Here is a 16,929-nt window from a genome sequence, read left to right as displayed (position 1 = left end):
GTTACGGATTGGAGTCTGTTTGAAATATGCTTCTTTTTCATTTCGCCAAAGTTCAATCCGGGGGCAGTTTACGAGGAGCTATTAGTTATAATCGATTTTTCGCTCTTCTCGCATAATTCAATCCCCATTAGTTTGTATTGAGCTTAACTTCGTCGTGAGCTTATGCTAGGTGAACTAGGCATTTTAAGCTCCTTTGGAAAGGATTTTTTTCATTCGCCGAATTCAGTTTGCTGTTATTTCACTCCCGTTGATACTCCATGCTTTACTCTTCCGTCAACCGTGTTTTGAGGGCATTACAGGCTGTGGGAACATCTTTGCCAGTTAGAAAGACTTCTGACTAAGCGCCCGTTTGAGTACAAGCATTCAGATGTTATCACTATACGCTGGACATCTGGGTACCACTTTCACGCTTTCAAAGTTTGTTTCATATATCATTTTTTGCACTTCACATGCAATGAAACATAATGGGTAAAAGAGGACCAGAAAGAGGTTTTACAAATATGCAGAGTCTGTGGTGATAGTAATTTTCTCCAGCTTTTCCTCTTGGTAGCTTACGCAATGGCACAGAGTTCTGCAGTCCGTACCAAAATGTTTTCTGCTCTAAAACTGAGGTTGAAATTTTCGTGATTATAAAAAAAATGCACAGTCAGCTTTGTTTTCAACAACTGCTGCATTGAAAATTAGTTGAAATAGTTTGTACACCTTCAGCAGCCCATTTTTAGCATTAGGATTTCCTTGTGCCGATCGGGTTTTGTTCTTTGATTGTTTGATTGTTCTTGGATTCTGGCCCTTGCCTGCACATACGGTTGTTTGGAGTGTATCATAAATGCTGCCAGTCTAGTTTTCACCACCCCGTTTAATATTTAAGAATATTAATGAAGCTAATTAGATGAAAACTTCTTAGATCATTTACATACTTTTCCTTTCTAGGGATGAGCATTGCTTTAATTACTACTTAAGCCATATCAAAATTTACTTAAAGCCGTCCAGGACGACTTCCTTCACATGGGTTGAACCAGTGCATGTTTTGGTAGATAAAGTTATTCTGATTGCGCTTTTGTAGGACGGCGATGAAGTCTGAATTTGTAAACGACAACTGCACAAAAGGTACATGATTATGTTATTTCTTGTTTCGATTGCCCCAATTTTCTCTACTGGTGTCCTCTTTTTGGAAGGAGCGAAATCTTTTAATGGACGCTCAAAAATTCAGAAAGCTGAAATTGATGTCACAGACCAGTTCCTCTATGAATATAACTTTTATGGGTTTTTATGGGATTAATAGTCCCCACTGTATACCACTGAAGTTTGCAGTTATAAGAACGTTAGATTTATTCCCTAGAAGGGCAATGAAATCTGCAACGACTCTTTTCAAATGCCTGATTGGTATGTGATAGTTAGGTTAAGGTTTATATATATATGTTTCCGGTATATTAATGACCTTCTCAAAGCAGTAGCAGATATTTCTGTCGAATGCAATGGCAACTCTACCAAAAACGCGGAAGCATTTGCGGACGACCTAGCCGGCAAGTTTGCGGACACAGTATGTGACCGCTTGAATGCAACTCTGCATGAAATTCACAGATCCATAGTTGGAAGACTGGACTAGTTACGATCACTAGGAACGTCAGGTGGGGCAACCATACGCTACCTACCTTATCAGGGGCGGAAATCCAGCTGGCACAAACAGTCAAGTATTTAGGAGTACATTACGACTCCAAATTAACGTGGAAGCACCATATCCAGGAACAATATCAGAAATCCTGCAGATTGCTCTGGTGCTGTAGGAATGCGATAGGTAAGACCTGGGGACTTTCACCAAAACGGATACAAGGGATGTATCCATAATAAAACCTATTTTAATGTATGCATGCATCGTGCTGAACTTTGCTAACAGCAGGAAGCTGCTAACGTAGATTCAGAGGCTTGGTTGCCTAAGTATTACTGGATCTAAATCTATCCCCCATTCACTTCGAGATGAAACGGAAAGCAACCAGCGGAAAGCGTATAGACTCGATACCATTGGAGCGCATCACACGGTCATGCGTCTATTTGGAAATTCTTTTACAAACATCCGGTAGCTCTGATGCCAGCCGATCATATGGTTTCCAGATTCGTCTTGCTGTTGAAACTTGGCTGACTGAATGAAACATTCCTGATGTGGTGCTGACAGACTGGCTAGCCGAGGGTATGCATCCACAATGGTGGGGCCAGAGCCAGCTTTTGGAATCCGGCCATCCACCGTCAAGTCTACTCTGAAGGGTGAAATTGCAAGGATTCACGCAGCCGAGTGTAGAAATTTGAACTCTTGCGGTTTTGTTGTCCACTAAGAAGTGGAACATGAAAACCCTAGCAGGGCTTTTAACGGGACACTGCTCCTTAAACTGCCATATGGAAAAGATTGGGCTGGTGGTTTCGGCTATGTGCAGCCAATGTGAAGAGGAAGAAGAGACGGCCCTGCACTTTTTATACAGCTGCCCGGCCTCCTCGGATCTCAGACGGAGACACCTTGGTAAGGTTTTCTTCAATGAAGAATCTGCACACTCTCTGCCGTAAGCGGGAAGTCATTGAATAGGCGATTTACGGGGATAGTACAATAGGCCTAACAATGGCCTGAGTGCTCGGAGCTGCGGCTTCCCCCAGTAAACTAAACTAAACTAAACTAAAAACTTCAGCCCTCTCTCCCACCAATTTCTGAGAAGCTTCCACTTCCCCTCCTTTAGTCCTTACTTGTGGGTCATGGTGGGATACCGGGGAAATATTGCGCAATTCCACTTTCTAATTAATACGTTTGAGGGTATGTTTCCCTTACGCTTACCAAGGTTTTTGTTTAGTATTGTCAAAAACCAGAGTACCCCGAAGGGGGACGTAACCACGAGGTAATGAAACTTATAGTAGGACAGAGAGAAATTAGACACCGAGCAGCCGCCATTAAATACAATAATAGCATGCGAATAAAAACGGATCCTTTATTATTATTGCCGTAGATCGGCAAATTCACTGAGTACAAATCGCAGTTTGCATACCGGGAATTTCACGACTCTTTAGTGTCTTACAGAAGACATAAGTTAAAATAGTCGGTTAAAAAGAATTAAATATAAAACGCCACTGAATCAAGGGTTTAAATAGGCAGAATTTAGAGCAAATTGCGAGGTCACATCTAGCGAATACATGTTCCTCGTAGTTTTGAGAGAAAGATGGCTTTTTACTGGAGAAATAAATATTCATGCAAAATCTATAAAAACTCAAAATCTGAAGCAGGTAGTTTTGATTCAGATAAAACGCATTAAAACTTTTGTTTCCTAAGACCAGAGTTCATAGTACCATTTCAAAGAGCTAACTCATTACAAGCACGCTATTGGGGGGATTAAAACACAAGCATATTTTCAATAATATATTTTAGCACTTACTTAATACTTGTTACAATATTTAAGAGAAGACTTGTTCTGTAACTTATTCGTTTTTTTTTTCTTGTTTTCTGGCTATGGCCGGGCGGTTACAATAACTGAAAGTTATTCTATGCGAAACACACCTTAACACCAGCATTATGTAGCATCAAAGCTCAAGTACATTGCATGTAAGAGATAACTAAATCTACTCGTAATTAAAACTAGCAATATTTAAAAAACAGCTCATTAAGAATTTTCACTTTCGCACTGGACTAAAGTGCGGTCGAAACTACGTCTCATCTAGTAAACTTGATTCACTTGTTAAATTACAAACTTTAGGTTATAACAAAACCGGGAAGAGAAAATATACATATGAAGAATACTAAGAACCAAACCAAACAGGATAACGTGAGGAATGAAGCGAAAAAACAAGTTTCACTGTAAAACAATACTACAACACAATAACAGGTCGGAAAGGATGTTGAATTCTGCGATAACAATGTAATTTGGATGATTGAGGATAGAAACTATCAAAGTTCAATTGTACGTTTTGGGTGCCGTGAATTAGCTGAACTGTGCGGTTTTTTTCGGCATTAGAATGTTTAAGCGCTGCATGAATGTGCAATTTCTTCTGGTTTTGTACGTTATTGACCTTTAAACTGTGTTCATGTAACATGTAAAATGTAAAAAACTCCATACTGAATGAATGACGGAAAATTTCATAAGACAAACTACAAAGTCTGCATTCAAAACAGAACCAGACTGTTTACCTGATTATCGGTACGAAGGCAAACTTCGTTTAGATTAATTATTTAAAATGTTTGTTTGTTTTTGTGTTGTTTTAACTTAACTGTAGCACAACAACTTTCCATTCTGTCTCCTGTGCATATTCGAATTACAAGCATTTCAGCTTCATTTAATGTTGTCCATGACCCTCATCAGTACATGGCTCCTCCCATTTTGTATGCTTTTCTGGCGTTAAATTTATAATTTGTACGTGTATGGCCTGGTATTTCTCGTACTTTGGTGGAATGGAACATAAACGATATTTGACTTCATCGCCTGGCATTGGGACGTATTCACCTTCGATGCTGGAAAAGAAAAACAAAGAAAAGGCTTTGAGAAAGGATACCACACGACCATTGAAAAAGCGAAAGGAAATTAACTAGCAAAAATCCGGAAAAAATAATTTAATTTATCAATGACCATTGAGTCAACTTATCAACTTAAACGGAGAAAGTACGGCTTATTTCTGGACCGGAACGATGTTGTACGCGCTGGAGGTAGACTGGAGGCAGCATACGACAGGAAACTTCCCATATTGATGCTGTATTCTGACCCCGTCACTACACAAATAATGGTCAGTACCCACATCGAAAACTTTCACAATTCACAAGCGTTGCTATCCGTAATGCGATAGTACGATTGGCCGATGAAAGGCAAATCCACGACACGAGCGGTCTTCCAACGATGTGTTCGCTGCGCTAGAGCGAAACCCAAGTTGTTTCAGACAAATGAGAAATTTACTTTCGCCCCGAATAACACCCTCTCATGCGTTCAGCAAAGTGGAATCGTTTTTGTGTAAACCTATTGAACACATTACATAGTGTGCGAGAAGAAACTCCAAAAATCGTACATAGCTGCATTCTGTAATATGAATTCCGACAATGCAGCCAATTTTGTTGAGGCCAGTAATCAACTTCGAGAACTGTATTAAGCCATTCTTTTAAAACTGATACAGAACTGAAACTGATACTGAACTCACTCCCAATAACCCCGTTCTCCTCAGACATAAACGATTTATCTGCCTTAGCTCCTCCAGGGTCCTTCATTGTAGGAGGGTCTCTTAAGGATATCAATGACACAATCCGACCGAATCCGACTAAATCCGACCAAAGGAGTTTTAGAAAAGATGGGCAGCTACAACAGCGCCATAAGTGGAAATACGAACTAAATAACATCTTTCAAGCCGCAATAGTACTACAGAATGAAGACAACTTTGGCACGAATCACCAAAGTATTCCCTGGTATCGATAATCTCGTGAGGGTAGCGAAATTCGCAGGAAGGTTGCTCCTCTTCCTCTTGAACCTAGTGAAGACAAAATGATCACGCCAAAGACAGACAGGAATGATTAGATCTAGGACCCCAAAATGCGATCGAAAGCAAGAGAAGTTCACTCCTTCACAGATCCACCACTAGACAAGCGGTCCTAACTAAACGCTTCAGGTGCTTAGATTGTTGGCACACATCTGCAATTTGCCGGGAATCTGACAGGATGGCAGCAAACCGCAGTTCCGTCCAGGTGACCTACCTAATCCGAATACCTGCAATGAAAAGAAAAGTTGCGTCCTATCTAGGCATCGTGGCATGTCGTTGCACATACTACGCGCTCGGGACTGTCCCCAGTTTACAGAGATGAATTGGATAGAGCTAGGACGCGTGCGCAACGGCCCATCAGGTGCAGGCGCAGTTCGCTACAGCGATAAAAGCTGATCTAATGTTGATCAGTGAACAGTACCAGCACAGGCACTCAGCTTCATGGCACCGCGACTTATCAGAGATCGTTGCCATTTGAGTCCGGGGCTGCAAGTTCTTCAGGCGCAAGGCCAAGAGGATGGCTTTGTCTCAATTAGTTGTTTAGGGGTAACGTTTTTCCACGGTTATCTAACACCGAACGAGACGAGGTCCGACTTTCAACGCAAGCTTGATGCTTTGGAGGACCCTGTCTTGGATACAGAGGGTGGATCCCCGTTGGAAATTTCAATGCCAGGGCACTTGAATGGGGATGCCTCACCCAGATTCGAGAGGAAAATGAATTATTTTAATGGCAGCGAGAATAGCTGACACAGTCTTAGATTCAGTTATGAACCCGACAACGGCTGATAACGGAAGCGGGCAGAGCCTTGAAAGGTAGATGGCGGAGATTGCAAAACTCCGTTCGGAATGTCACAAACCGCACCACTGGACACAACGCCTAAACGGCCGGCAGAAATCATATAGGACAAGCACAGAGTATACAGATCAGCCAAACGAACACTTGGCAGCGTGATATACAGAAGCGAAACTCGTTGCTAGCATTTAGTCGACGAGCTGAATGTGGACTCAGCTGTAAATTGGTAACCCAAAAGTCGGGGCCTTTCAGGACCCTTGTTCACTACGGCCACTATTCCCTGGACATCCCTTATGAGTTGACGATAGAAACGTGGAAGGCGCCGAGAATTGCACACTTTTCTCAATAAAAGAGTTAGAAGAAAGAATCTTCTCTAAGAAAAACAAGAAGGTGCCAGGACCCTTTAGCTTATCATCACAATCTCTATCTTTCAAAAAATTCACGATCCTAGATCTTCAAATCTTTTTCTAAAACTCTCCTTTGACGACTGTCGGAAAACTGACCAGCCCAGTTCCTACGTCGGCCCCGTGGCTGTCAACCCGCTACCAACAGGTAGGGGAGCTACTCAGACGGGTGAATTTCGAATCATGGTGAGCTGCGCTACTTTGGTGAATCTCCGCTAAGCGGCTCCACACTGCAGTGCCTCCACAACCCGATGACACCCGGACAAAAGTATACGTCGACCAGAACTACTGCTCGGCGGATTCAACGCTTATCCGAAGGACAGTTTTTCTTCCCGCTAGAAGGTGGCGAGGCTTGTGCTGGTCAGCAAAGGGAAAGGCAACCCTGAGCTGTGCCATCTGCATACCGGCAACTTTGTAACGCTCGAAAAGCTCATTAGGAGTAGAGTCGCTGAAGAGACACGTGATGCCGGAGATTTATCCCCAAGTCGTGGGTTCAACAAGCGGAGGCACACAGTCGCCAAACTCGACGGGTTGTGCTTTTCACAACGCTTTGTCAACAACGCCTTTAATGTCGTAAGATGGAAAGATATGATAGGCATACGTACCGAGCTATCTCTTACGGATACCGAAGTAATCCGACTAAAAAGAGAATCCTGACCGTGAGTCAAAACCAATGATTAAGTATCTCGAATTGACGCTCGACCCAAGGATGAGCATTTTCAGGCAAATCAAACTAGCAGTGAACATGGCTGCAGCTAAAGTTTCGGCCTTAAGTCTGTTAATGGCAAAAATTGGGGGGTCTTACATCTAGCAAGCGACCTTTTCTAATAAGTAAAGTACAGTCTGTTCTGTTCTACAGAGCGGAGATATAGACTGACTTTCTTGGCAAGGAGGTATGTCGTAAGTGTCTTGTGCAAGTACAGAGACGAAGAGATTTACAGGTGGCGTCTGCCTATGGCACTGTCTCTGAACCAGCTGTGATGGTGATCGCAGAAGTGATCTCCGCTGTCCTTATTGCTGAGGAGCGAGAAACCATATACAAGCGCAAGGGGAATGACTCAAGGTCGTTGCTTGTGAAGAATGGAAACATACATTAAATGATGCCGGGGAGATCCCTTCCTTCTCTCCTCTCCCGTTAATAAAAGGAATACCTTGACTTGAAGGTTCCCCAAGGCGGGAGGACTAGCCTGAAGTAATGTGATGAACGGTCTCAGACTAGTTCATTGATGACGGGGAGGCGTTTAGCTGGTAGTCGGTGGTGTACAATTACGGCAGTTCAATACTCTGTGCGTAAACGCATGCATCTACCCTATTTTAAAAAAGCATAAGGCATCGACTTCTAGAAAATTAAATGAGAAAACTGTGGAACTGAATGCCATGGGACAAACAAAGGAGGTAAGTAACTTGCCCGAGTGCCCTCATGATAATGAAGTTTTTGGTTAGTGGCCCACACCAAAAAAAAATTATAAGAAATAATTGACATTCCATAAAGACAACTGGCTGCGACTACCCCAAAACCCTGGACCGTGGATATAACGTTTGCTTTGAAGTGATTTAATCAGAAGATAGGTTAAATCTTACGCTTAATAGATGACGATTCACTGGCGCGATCTTTTCACAATTCATCAACGGAAGCGACGCGGAGAAAATATTTTATCTCGGGCTTTTTTTAATTAATTGCCCTTTGCGATCAGTGAATCTTGCTTATAAGACTCGTGAGCATAAGATTTAGTCACCCATAAGACTTAGAGCCGTCAGAAAGAATTCGGACGTATCCAAAAAACATTGAAATGAAAATCAACTATGGGACTCAATGCTCCGGATATAACATTTAGTTTCTAATGATAACAGTCCACATACGAATGTTCTAGGAGGGGCAGGCCGGGTCCCTATCACCGCCGAATTATCAACAACTTGTCATTTCATTAGCTGAAAAAGATATGGGGGTTATTTATCCGGGAGCTTTCGGAAAAAATACGCGAAAATCAATAGCTAATTCTCAACAACAATTAATTGGATTGTATATCATGATATCACGTCAAATATTGCGAAGGTCATTATTATCAAAAAAATAGAATAAGATTGATGTAAAAATCGACTTCTTTATCTAAAATTGATAATCGCTTTTCTGCACAAACTGTATTTATATTGATTCTGTCGTCATTCTGCAACATTTGTGATCTATCTTAACTAAAATTTTATCTAAGAAAAATAAACGATTCAGCATTACGTCAGCATTTTTAAAATGTATGATTGAAATTCGCTTGTTCTCAAATTCTCTGCAACCTACGTGGAATTCGCGATCGGTGTAATCTTTCTATTTAGAAGTTAATTTAGCACCGACCTACAGATTGGAAGAAACTGGGTCAGATTCCGATCAAACAGTGATGATATGTCTGACTTAGCAAGAATGTTACTGCAGTTGCGAACAGCGCATATAGAAGCCGAATCTCTTAGATTTTTATCATTCTCGAGCAGTTTTTCACGATTGGAATTTGACTTGATTTGATGAAATGATATCATATCATATCCCCATATATCGCAATAGTGAGAGACACTGTATGGGAGCGAGGGGTGAAAAATGTTCGGTGCATCGGAAACAAGTGTTTGACCAACCAATTTTTGCTAATGACCAAATGATCGACGGCCACAGTAAAAATTGTGTGCCAATCATTTACCCCTTTGCTACCACTTAAGCGTTGCGCAGCACAGCCGCATTATATTATTCGAATTTGATTTTATTTCTGAAATAAAACATTGGGGCTAGTCTGCTTTTTAGTGGACTTCGAATTGGACTTATTCTTCTTTTTCTTCAGCCTCTGTCCCATTCACAAGCGGGGTCGGCTCGTCGTAATCGGTTTCGCCATTTGGCTCTATCGAATGCCTGATCTGAGCGCAATTTCGAGGCTTTTAAATTCCCATCCAGAGTATCAAGCCACCGTTGTTTCGGCCTGCCTTTTGGTCGTTTACCATCGTCTTCGATGTTCAGACCAATTTTGGCAAGTGAATTCTCGTTAACACGAATTGCGTGACCACATCATCGAAGAAGCAATTTTTTCACGATCGGTGCAACCCCATATCGATCATGGATATCCTCATTTCTGATGTCATCAAAACATGTCACGCCAATAGTCCAACGCAACATCTTCGTTTCCATTACCGCAAGACCGCCGTTCATTGTCTTTTATAGTTGGCCAACACTCAGAACCATAGAGGGCGACAGAACGGACGACATTGCGGCAAATTTTAGATTTGAGACCTTCGTTGATACGTCGATCACAAAGAACACCAGTTGTGGAACGCCACTTCATCCAGGTTGCGTTAACGCGTGAATCAATTTCATAACGCAGTGACAGTGATTGTGCCTATTTCATGGGGATCGGTCGACAAAAATTCAGTTTTGTTTAGATTTAATCTGAGACCGTGTGGCATGAGGCGATCATTCCAAGCTGCTCGAAATCATTTTTGCTATCAGATGGTAGGAAAACATAATTTGCATAAAGTAGTGCATAGGGCGCTGGACGTTGGATATCCTGTGTGACGGTGTCCATAACAAGAACAAAGAGGAGTGGTGAGAGGGCGCTTCCTTGATGAACACCAACAGAGACACGAAGCGGTTTTGATACACCCGCCATACTTCGAACTTTACTTTTCGGATCGTGGTAGAGCAATTGAACCCAGCGCACGAGTTCTTCTGGCATTAAGTCTTGTCGCAAAGCATACCAGATGAGTTCGTGTGACACACGGTGAAACGCTTTCTCTAGATCCAGAAAGGCAATGTAAAGAGGGGGATGCTTCTCACGGTGTTTCTCCATGAGTAGCCGTGCAGCGTGTATTGCGTCAGTAGTTCCGCAGTTTTTGACAAATCCGTCTTGATTCACGGTTATTTCAACGATTTCGCGAATACGCTTGTCAAGAATGCGTTCTTGGTGGTGCGCCTTCATGGTATAGAAAAGTAACCAGATCGGACGGTAATTGGAACATTTTGCTGGACTACCTTTCTTTTTCCATATTGGAACAGTGGTACTTTCTTGTCAGTCAGATGGTGTTCTTTCTTGCTGAATAACCCAATTAAAGAATTCACTGAGCCACAGTGTTGGGTCCCAGCACTTCGCTTTCCAGAGCTCAGATGCAATGTCGTCAGATCCTGTGACTTTCCCCGATTTCATTCGTGTTATTGCCTCCTCGATTTCAGTTGCGCAGACAGTTAAATCCTTGAGGGTTTAACGTGAGCACCTGTCTTGCGACTTAATCTCATGGACTACTTAAGATACAGATTGATTTTGTGACCACAATCAGAGCTCCGCTGAGACAAGCAACAGCGATACCAGTCTATACCGCGCATATTTCGCAGATTTCCCCGCCATCTTCCGCACCGACGAAACCTTCCGCCAGTGCCCGCCACAACGACCGTTCACGCCGCCATCCACGGTCCATCAGTCGAAGCGGCAAATCAGACGATGCCGCCGAGGGATATTGCCATTATCACCGCAAATTTGATGCTAGCGCGCGTAAATACAGGAAACCTTGTGCGTTTGGGCAACCTACCCAGTCGGAAAACTAGTAGCCACACTGTTGGACCCGGCCAACAGCAGCGTAGACAAAAAAGACGGTTTGTTCATCGCAGATCCGTACCACCGGTTACACTTTCTGATCGATACAGGAGCTGGCATATTCGTCATTCCGTGCTCCAAGTCCGTTAACAAATCCAAGCCATCTGCTTATACATTGTTCGCTGCCAACAATTCATCCATCAGAACGTATGGACACACACGCTTGACAGTATACCTTAGGCTACGACGATCTTTTTCTTGGAATTTTTGCATGGCTGACGTATCGAAACCCAATATCGGAGCCGATTTCTTAAGTCATTTCGGCATTATAGTGGACGTGGAAAATAGACGCGTAATGGATCCTGTCACATGTTTATCAGCAGTCGACTGGATCAATTGAATCGTGCAGAACGTTGTTTTCTCGATGGTCTGCGATTCCGCGCCGTAACTAATCCATCGATTCTGAGAGAGCAACCAAAACATGGCGTCGTTCAATATATCCTTACCACCGGTCCCCTTATTCCGCGAACGCAGAATTTGAATATTTGCTGCAGAAAGGATTTTGCCGTCCTTCTAAAAGTCTATAGGCTAGCCCTTTACACCTAGTTCTAAAAAAGGAACAAGGCTATTGGCGTCCCTGTGGGGATTACCGCAGGCTGAATGCCGCGACTAAGTCGGATCAGTACCGGGTGCCTCACATTCAGGACGTCGTCACAAGCTTCGCCAGAAAAGTCGTGTTTTCGAAAATTGACCTGCATAGAGCATTTCACCAGATTCCTGTCGCCGAAGAGGACATCCCAAAACCGCTATCGCTTTTTACAAACTTACTTCCATTGAGCAGAAATGCAGCGAGTACGACCGCGAATTGCTTGCAAACTATAGTAGCCTTCGTCATTTTGGACATTTTCTAGCGACACTAGGTAAGCGAATCTTCGACATGCACCGACGGTGCTCATTTCCCCTCCCGCAAGCTACGCTTCGAGCCAATAAAAAATTTGTTTGGCCAAGCATGCGGGAAGACGTGCATTGTTTCGCTCGAACGTGCCTTCCCTGCCAAATATCCAAGACTGGCAGGCACACGAAGAAAGAGTTCCAACCATTTCGAACGCCCGATAAACGGTTTCAACAGGTCCACATCGATATCGTCGGACCACTGATGTCTTCATGTGGTTATCGTTATTGCTTAACAACGATGGACAGATTTTCACGCTGGCCTGAAGCAGTGCCTTTGCCAGATCAAAGTGCTGAGTCCGTGGCCGACGCCTTCTATGCTACATAGATTTCCCCTATGAAGCTTCTAACATCGTCACGTCCAACCAGGGAACTCAATTTGAATCCGCATTCTTCACGTCGCTTACGAAACTCCTAGGACGCAAACGTACCTCTCCGTACTGTGGCGCAGCAGGATTCGCAGCATTCGAAATTCATTTCGAATGTTGTGAATACGAGCGGGTAGATGGCGCACCGAAGCTCTCCACGCATTTTGGAACTCCCCAGCGGTGAAAAAGTTCCGCTGGTTTGGAGACGGAGGGACCGCATGGAGAAGAACCGGTCTCTCCTGCTCCAGCCGTCGTGCGATGTGCACGTAGTTTTGTGAGCTTTTTTGTATTTTAAATTTAATACATATTTTTCTTATTACATTTTACAAATTTTCTAAGTTAACTAATTGATACTTAGAAGTTATCTTATTCAAAATCGGCAATAAATAAAGGAGACAAAACACTGTATTCACTGTTGTAGTGCTAGTGTAGAAATAAACTCATATTTCGCAGGCAACTGGATATCATCGAATTAAAACAATAGAAGATAAACATCTACGTTTGTTCTAGTGAACAAAACAGTGGTGACCCCGAGGAACTCGCACCAGCGGAGCGAGTAAAAAGCTGCGCCCGCGGTCCGAGCTAGCTAATTGCCACCGGCGGAATTTGGCGTTGTCCCTTCCTCGTTGCTGGGCTCGGTTACCCAAAAAAAACGGTCGAATCACGTATCTGGGAACTTCCAGGTCATCGGACGGGAGGAAATCGGCGAGCAGAGTCACGCAGCAGAATCAGCAGTAGCCCAAAGAGCTCAAAGGTGAGCCTCCGCCCCAGTGAATTGAATCATCCGCGACTGCCAGCCGCATTCACACCAACCAGAACTGGGACTCAACCGATCGCTTGGTGTTCAATTGAATCTGTGATTCACCGTCGAGAGGATCCTTCGAAACGTCCCTTCTTTTGATCTTCGCCGAAATTGCGATCCGCCTACTGAAACATCAAACTGAGCGGAAAACGTGAAAATTCGCTCAAAGAAGTCATCGCCTGGCCACGGTCTGTGATGATTGTGTTGAGGTTACTATCCGGATCCATGTTGTTAACTATTTTGTGATTTCGCCACACACATTTGCCACATCTGTGTGCCCCGTCGTCCGCCGCCCGCTCGCATGAGAACGTCCAGCCGCGGAAGCTCCGCCGCAATAAAATCCGGCCGTGTTGTGTGCACCAGCGACTCCCCAGAAAATTCCATTATTCCGAGCAGTGCGACGAGACTCCGAGTGTGTTGTTCGGTGTCACCTCGCCGGGAATCCTCCACAGGAACTACAGTTTTAGAAGCTGCCAATTATCTGGAGCTACAAGAGCAGCTGAATTCTACATCATCAGCAGCCGCGACATTACTAACACCCCGACCGCCAACACTTTCGTCATCATCACCATCGTCGACATCGTCTTCCTCATCTTCATCAGATAGCGCCTACCGCAACTCCTTCATTAAGAACCGTGTGTTTTAATAACTTGTGTATTGTAATTTTTAAATTGTCGCCGTCGACAAAAAGAATCAATAAATATTGTATCCGCTGCAAGAGACAGCGTCGAAGTTTTTTGGAGGCGTTCCTCGGTTTTGGTGGCGGAACTCGGAGCTGTGGTTCGTGCATTTGGAAGCACAGTTCGAGATGTCCGGGATCACAGCGAACGCGACCCGCTTCAATTACGCAGTGGTCGGCCTGGACGAGGAGTCCATTCTTCTGGTGTCCGACGTGGTGAAGTCGCCTGTCGGTAAGTGAGTCGGCAAAACTAGACCACTTGCTGGCGGGTTTAACGTTCGGAGATTGAACTCCCAGCCAATTGCTGCGCGAAATGAGGCAATTGGGTAGGAGGAAGATCGGCGACGACCTGATCAAGTCGCTCTGGCTGCGGAGACATCCGGAGTCGAACGTTTCCATAGGTCCCTAAAGGTAGCTACTACGTGCCACAAGGACAACGCCAATTGGGTTGGAATTTTGCCCATTGTCCTTTTGGATCTGCGAAATCCGTTCAAAAGGGGGACTTAGGCGCCAAACTCCTTTTTTGGACCACTCTGCGACTTCTGGGAGAATTGTTCGTTAAAGATAACACTGACAGCAATCCAAAGTTGTCTGTCGACCAATTTCGTCAACAAATGCGAGAAATTCGACCAACGCCCGTGGTTCATCGCAACGCTCGTACCATCTTCGTCCACAAAGGTTTCAAAGCGTGCTCTCGTGTTTTCATGAGAGTGGGCCTAGTAAAGAAGTTACTTTTGCAACCATACACCAGACTTCACCGGGTGATTCGCCGCATATCTAGTGTGTCCTACAGGAATGATGTTAACGGAAGGAGTTGTAACGTCTCTACAGAGAGGCTCAAGCCAGCGTTTAGTTACTCCGGTGTTCCTTCGTTCCATTCTCAAGTCCCTGATGAGCTTAGCAAATCGACAGCTCAACCAGCGTCACCAACCGAGCCAGTTTATGGAATACCGACGCCTCTATCGTCATCCGGGAAGCATCATCCCAGCACCAGAATTAGTTGGAAGGCACTGAATCCAACACCAGCAGACAACATCACCCAGGGGGAGTAATGTAGGGATCCTCTACCAACTGCATGGCATTATAGAGATGCATGGCCAACTTCCCTCCATTGATACATGGCCAACTTCCATCCATTGATGCGTCACACCACTCACTTGATCATCAACGCTTGGCGCGAGCCACCGTGTTGTACAATGAATACTTCAGTCTAATTTCCTTGTTATTCTTTAAAAATGAATAAAGTTTTTATATGTTGCGTGTGGATTTGGTCTTTTAGTTCTATCGATCAAATCAACCTGCACCACACATCCTAGATATCTATCCCCCTCCCGGACTTCAACCGATGTGTGTTGCAGGTTGACTTGGGACCGACTACGGTGGATTATTATATTATTATTATTGGAAAGCTATGACTGCAATTATCGGTAACATACCGCGGTCTGTCAGAACTTCAGAGAACAAATTACTTTAGTCAACCTGGAGCTGAATTATTAGCATCAAAGTAGGGATCCACAGAAGTGGGCGTCGATGTGCACTATTGCCAACATCCACAACACTTATTCGCTCGGAAAAGTGAGAGGGATTCTTCGCTACTGCGATGACACCAAAAATCCTGTTTTTAACCCATTGCCGCTGGAAATCATAGCGGGATTGATCTTGCCTCGTGGTCGTGATTGCGTCCACAATGGAAATGCCGGAATATAGCATTAATACCTCGTTTTTCGCTTACTTTCCTTGTCCTCATCCCTGACGTGTTGACAAAGCTAACTAACGTCTAGACATAACACAAAGTGCACTAAATGCGAGGGAAGAACCTCTAGGTTGGGTGATTCCCTGAACCGCTGTGAAAATTTCCAGGCCCACATAGAGTTGAATTTCTAATTTTCAGAGACCATAGACACTGCGACTTCATCCCGTTTCAGCAGGTTCTAAGCGGCGTCTCGGATGTTGAAAGCAACTGCCAATACCACTTTCCATTGCAAAATCGACAACATGCAGCAGAAATTCCATTAAGATTTCATTCAGCCTCTCCGACGCCTTTCACTCCCCCTTCGCTCGCACTTTTACCATCCGCATATTGACAACTCAATTAATCACAAAATTTCAATATTTTGCTGTTGTATAACATCAGCAACGGCCCAAATCGAGAGGGTCAAGTGTCAATTAGGAGCGAACATTACGGTCTGAACCCATCTTAATTATTTCTATTTAAAGACGCTTTAAAGCCACTCCTAACCTCATACTCGAACAAGTGGGCGCCCCGGGGCTGCAGGATTGCGTACTTACTCAGAAATATGAACGAAGAGGTCCTCTCCGCCGGAATGCGGTACGACGAATCCGTGTCCTTTGGCTCGGCTGAAGGACTTCACGATCCCCGTTTCGATTGGGTTCTCGAGGGCTCTGGCGGATCTGTTGGGAGACAGTGAAATTTCGCTGAAACCAGGCTTTCTTGCACAAGACCAGGCTCGGTATACTCACGTCGATGCAGTTCTTGTACGTTTCGTAATAATTGGACTCGGCAACTGCAGATTCGGATTGGGGCTTGGACAATTGTTCGCAGAATTATTGGTGTGGGCTAGCGATTCGTCACCTTGGCCGGACATGATTTCGATTGATTTTGGAGAAGGACTCGTCGATACTCCTTTGCTCACCGTTGTCTGCTGCAAACCGCACTCGGAAGTAGCTTCAGAACAAGGCTGTTGTCTCGTGTGAGGTAATTTAGACAACGGAAATCCTCTCGATAAATGTGCACTTTACGCCGTCGGATCGAAACTCGCAGAACTACCCTGAAGTCTCCTCTAGACGTTTGACAGCTAATTATACGTCAGACGTTGGTGGGGAGAAGGCGGGCGCGTCTATTCAAAACGCCGGCTAAATAATATTGGCTTTTTG

At 44.2% G+C, this 16,929-nt stretch overlaps 1 protein-coding gene across 1 annotated transcript; it reads right to left on the bottom strand.

Annotated features, from left to right (window-relative positions):
- Window positions 1-3,378: 3,378 nt before the first annotated feature.
- On the bottom strand, window positions 3,379-16,890 carry LOC119648009 (cold shock domain-containing protein CG9705). Its single transcript, XM_038049409.1, has 3 exons — window positions 16,516-16,890; window positions 16,324-16,446; window positions 3,379-4,477 (listed from the first exon to the last, which is right to left on the bottom strand). Exons 1-3 carry the CDS (start codon window positions 16,638-16,640, stop codon window positions 4,303-4,305), a joined length of 423 nt encoding a protein of 140 aa, XP_037905337.1. The 5' UTR covers window positions 16,641-16,890; the 3' UTR covers window positions 3,379-4,302.
- Window positions 16,891-16,929: the final 39 nt, after the last annotated feature.

The sequence above is a fragment of the Hermetia illucens genome, chromosome 2 (genome assembly GCF_905115235.1).
Source record: "Hermetia illucens chromosome 2, iHerIll2.2.curated.20191125, whole genome shotgun sequence".
Taxonomy (NCBI): Eukaryota; Metazoa; Arthropoda; class Insecta; order Diptera; family Stratiomyidae; genus Hermetia; species Hermetia illucens.
Note: the sequence above shows the minus strand (reverse complement) of the source record. Positions and strands in the feature narration are given on the sequence as shown.

Bases quoted from the DNA above. Each gene is read 5' to 3' on its own strand.
- LOC119648009 (XM_038049409.1), bottom strand. From the start codon at position 16,640: ATGTCCGGCCAAGGTGACGAATCGCTAGCCCACACCAATAATTCTGCG. The intron at 16,447-16,515 runs GTGAGTATACCG...GTCTCCCAACAG, and splicing joins CGTACAAGAACTGCATCGAC to ATCCGCCAGAGCCCTCGAGA. The intron at 4,478-16,323 runs GTAAGTACGCAA...TTTCTTTTCCAG, and splicing joins CTCTTCGTTCATATTTCTGA to CATCGAAGGTGAATACGTCC.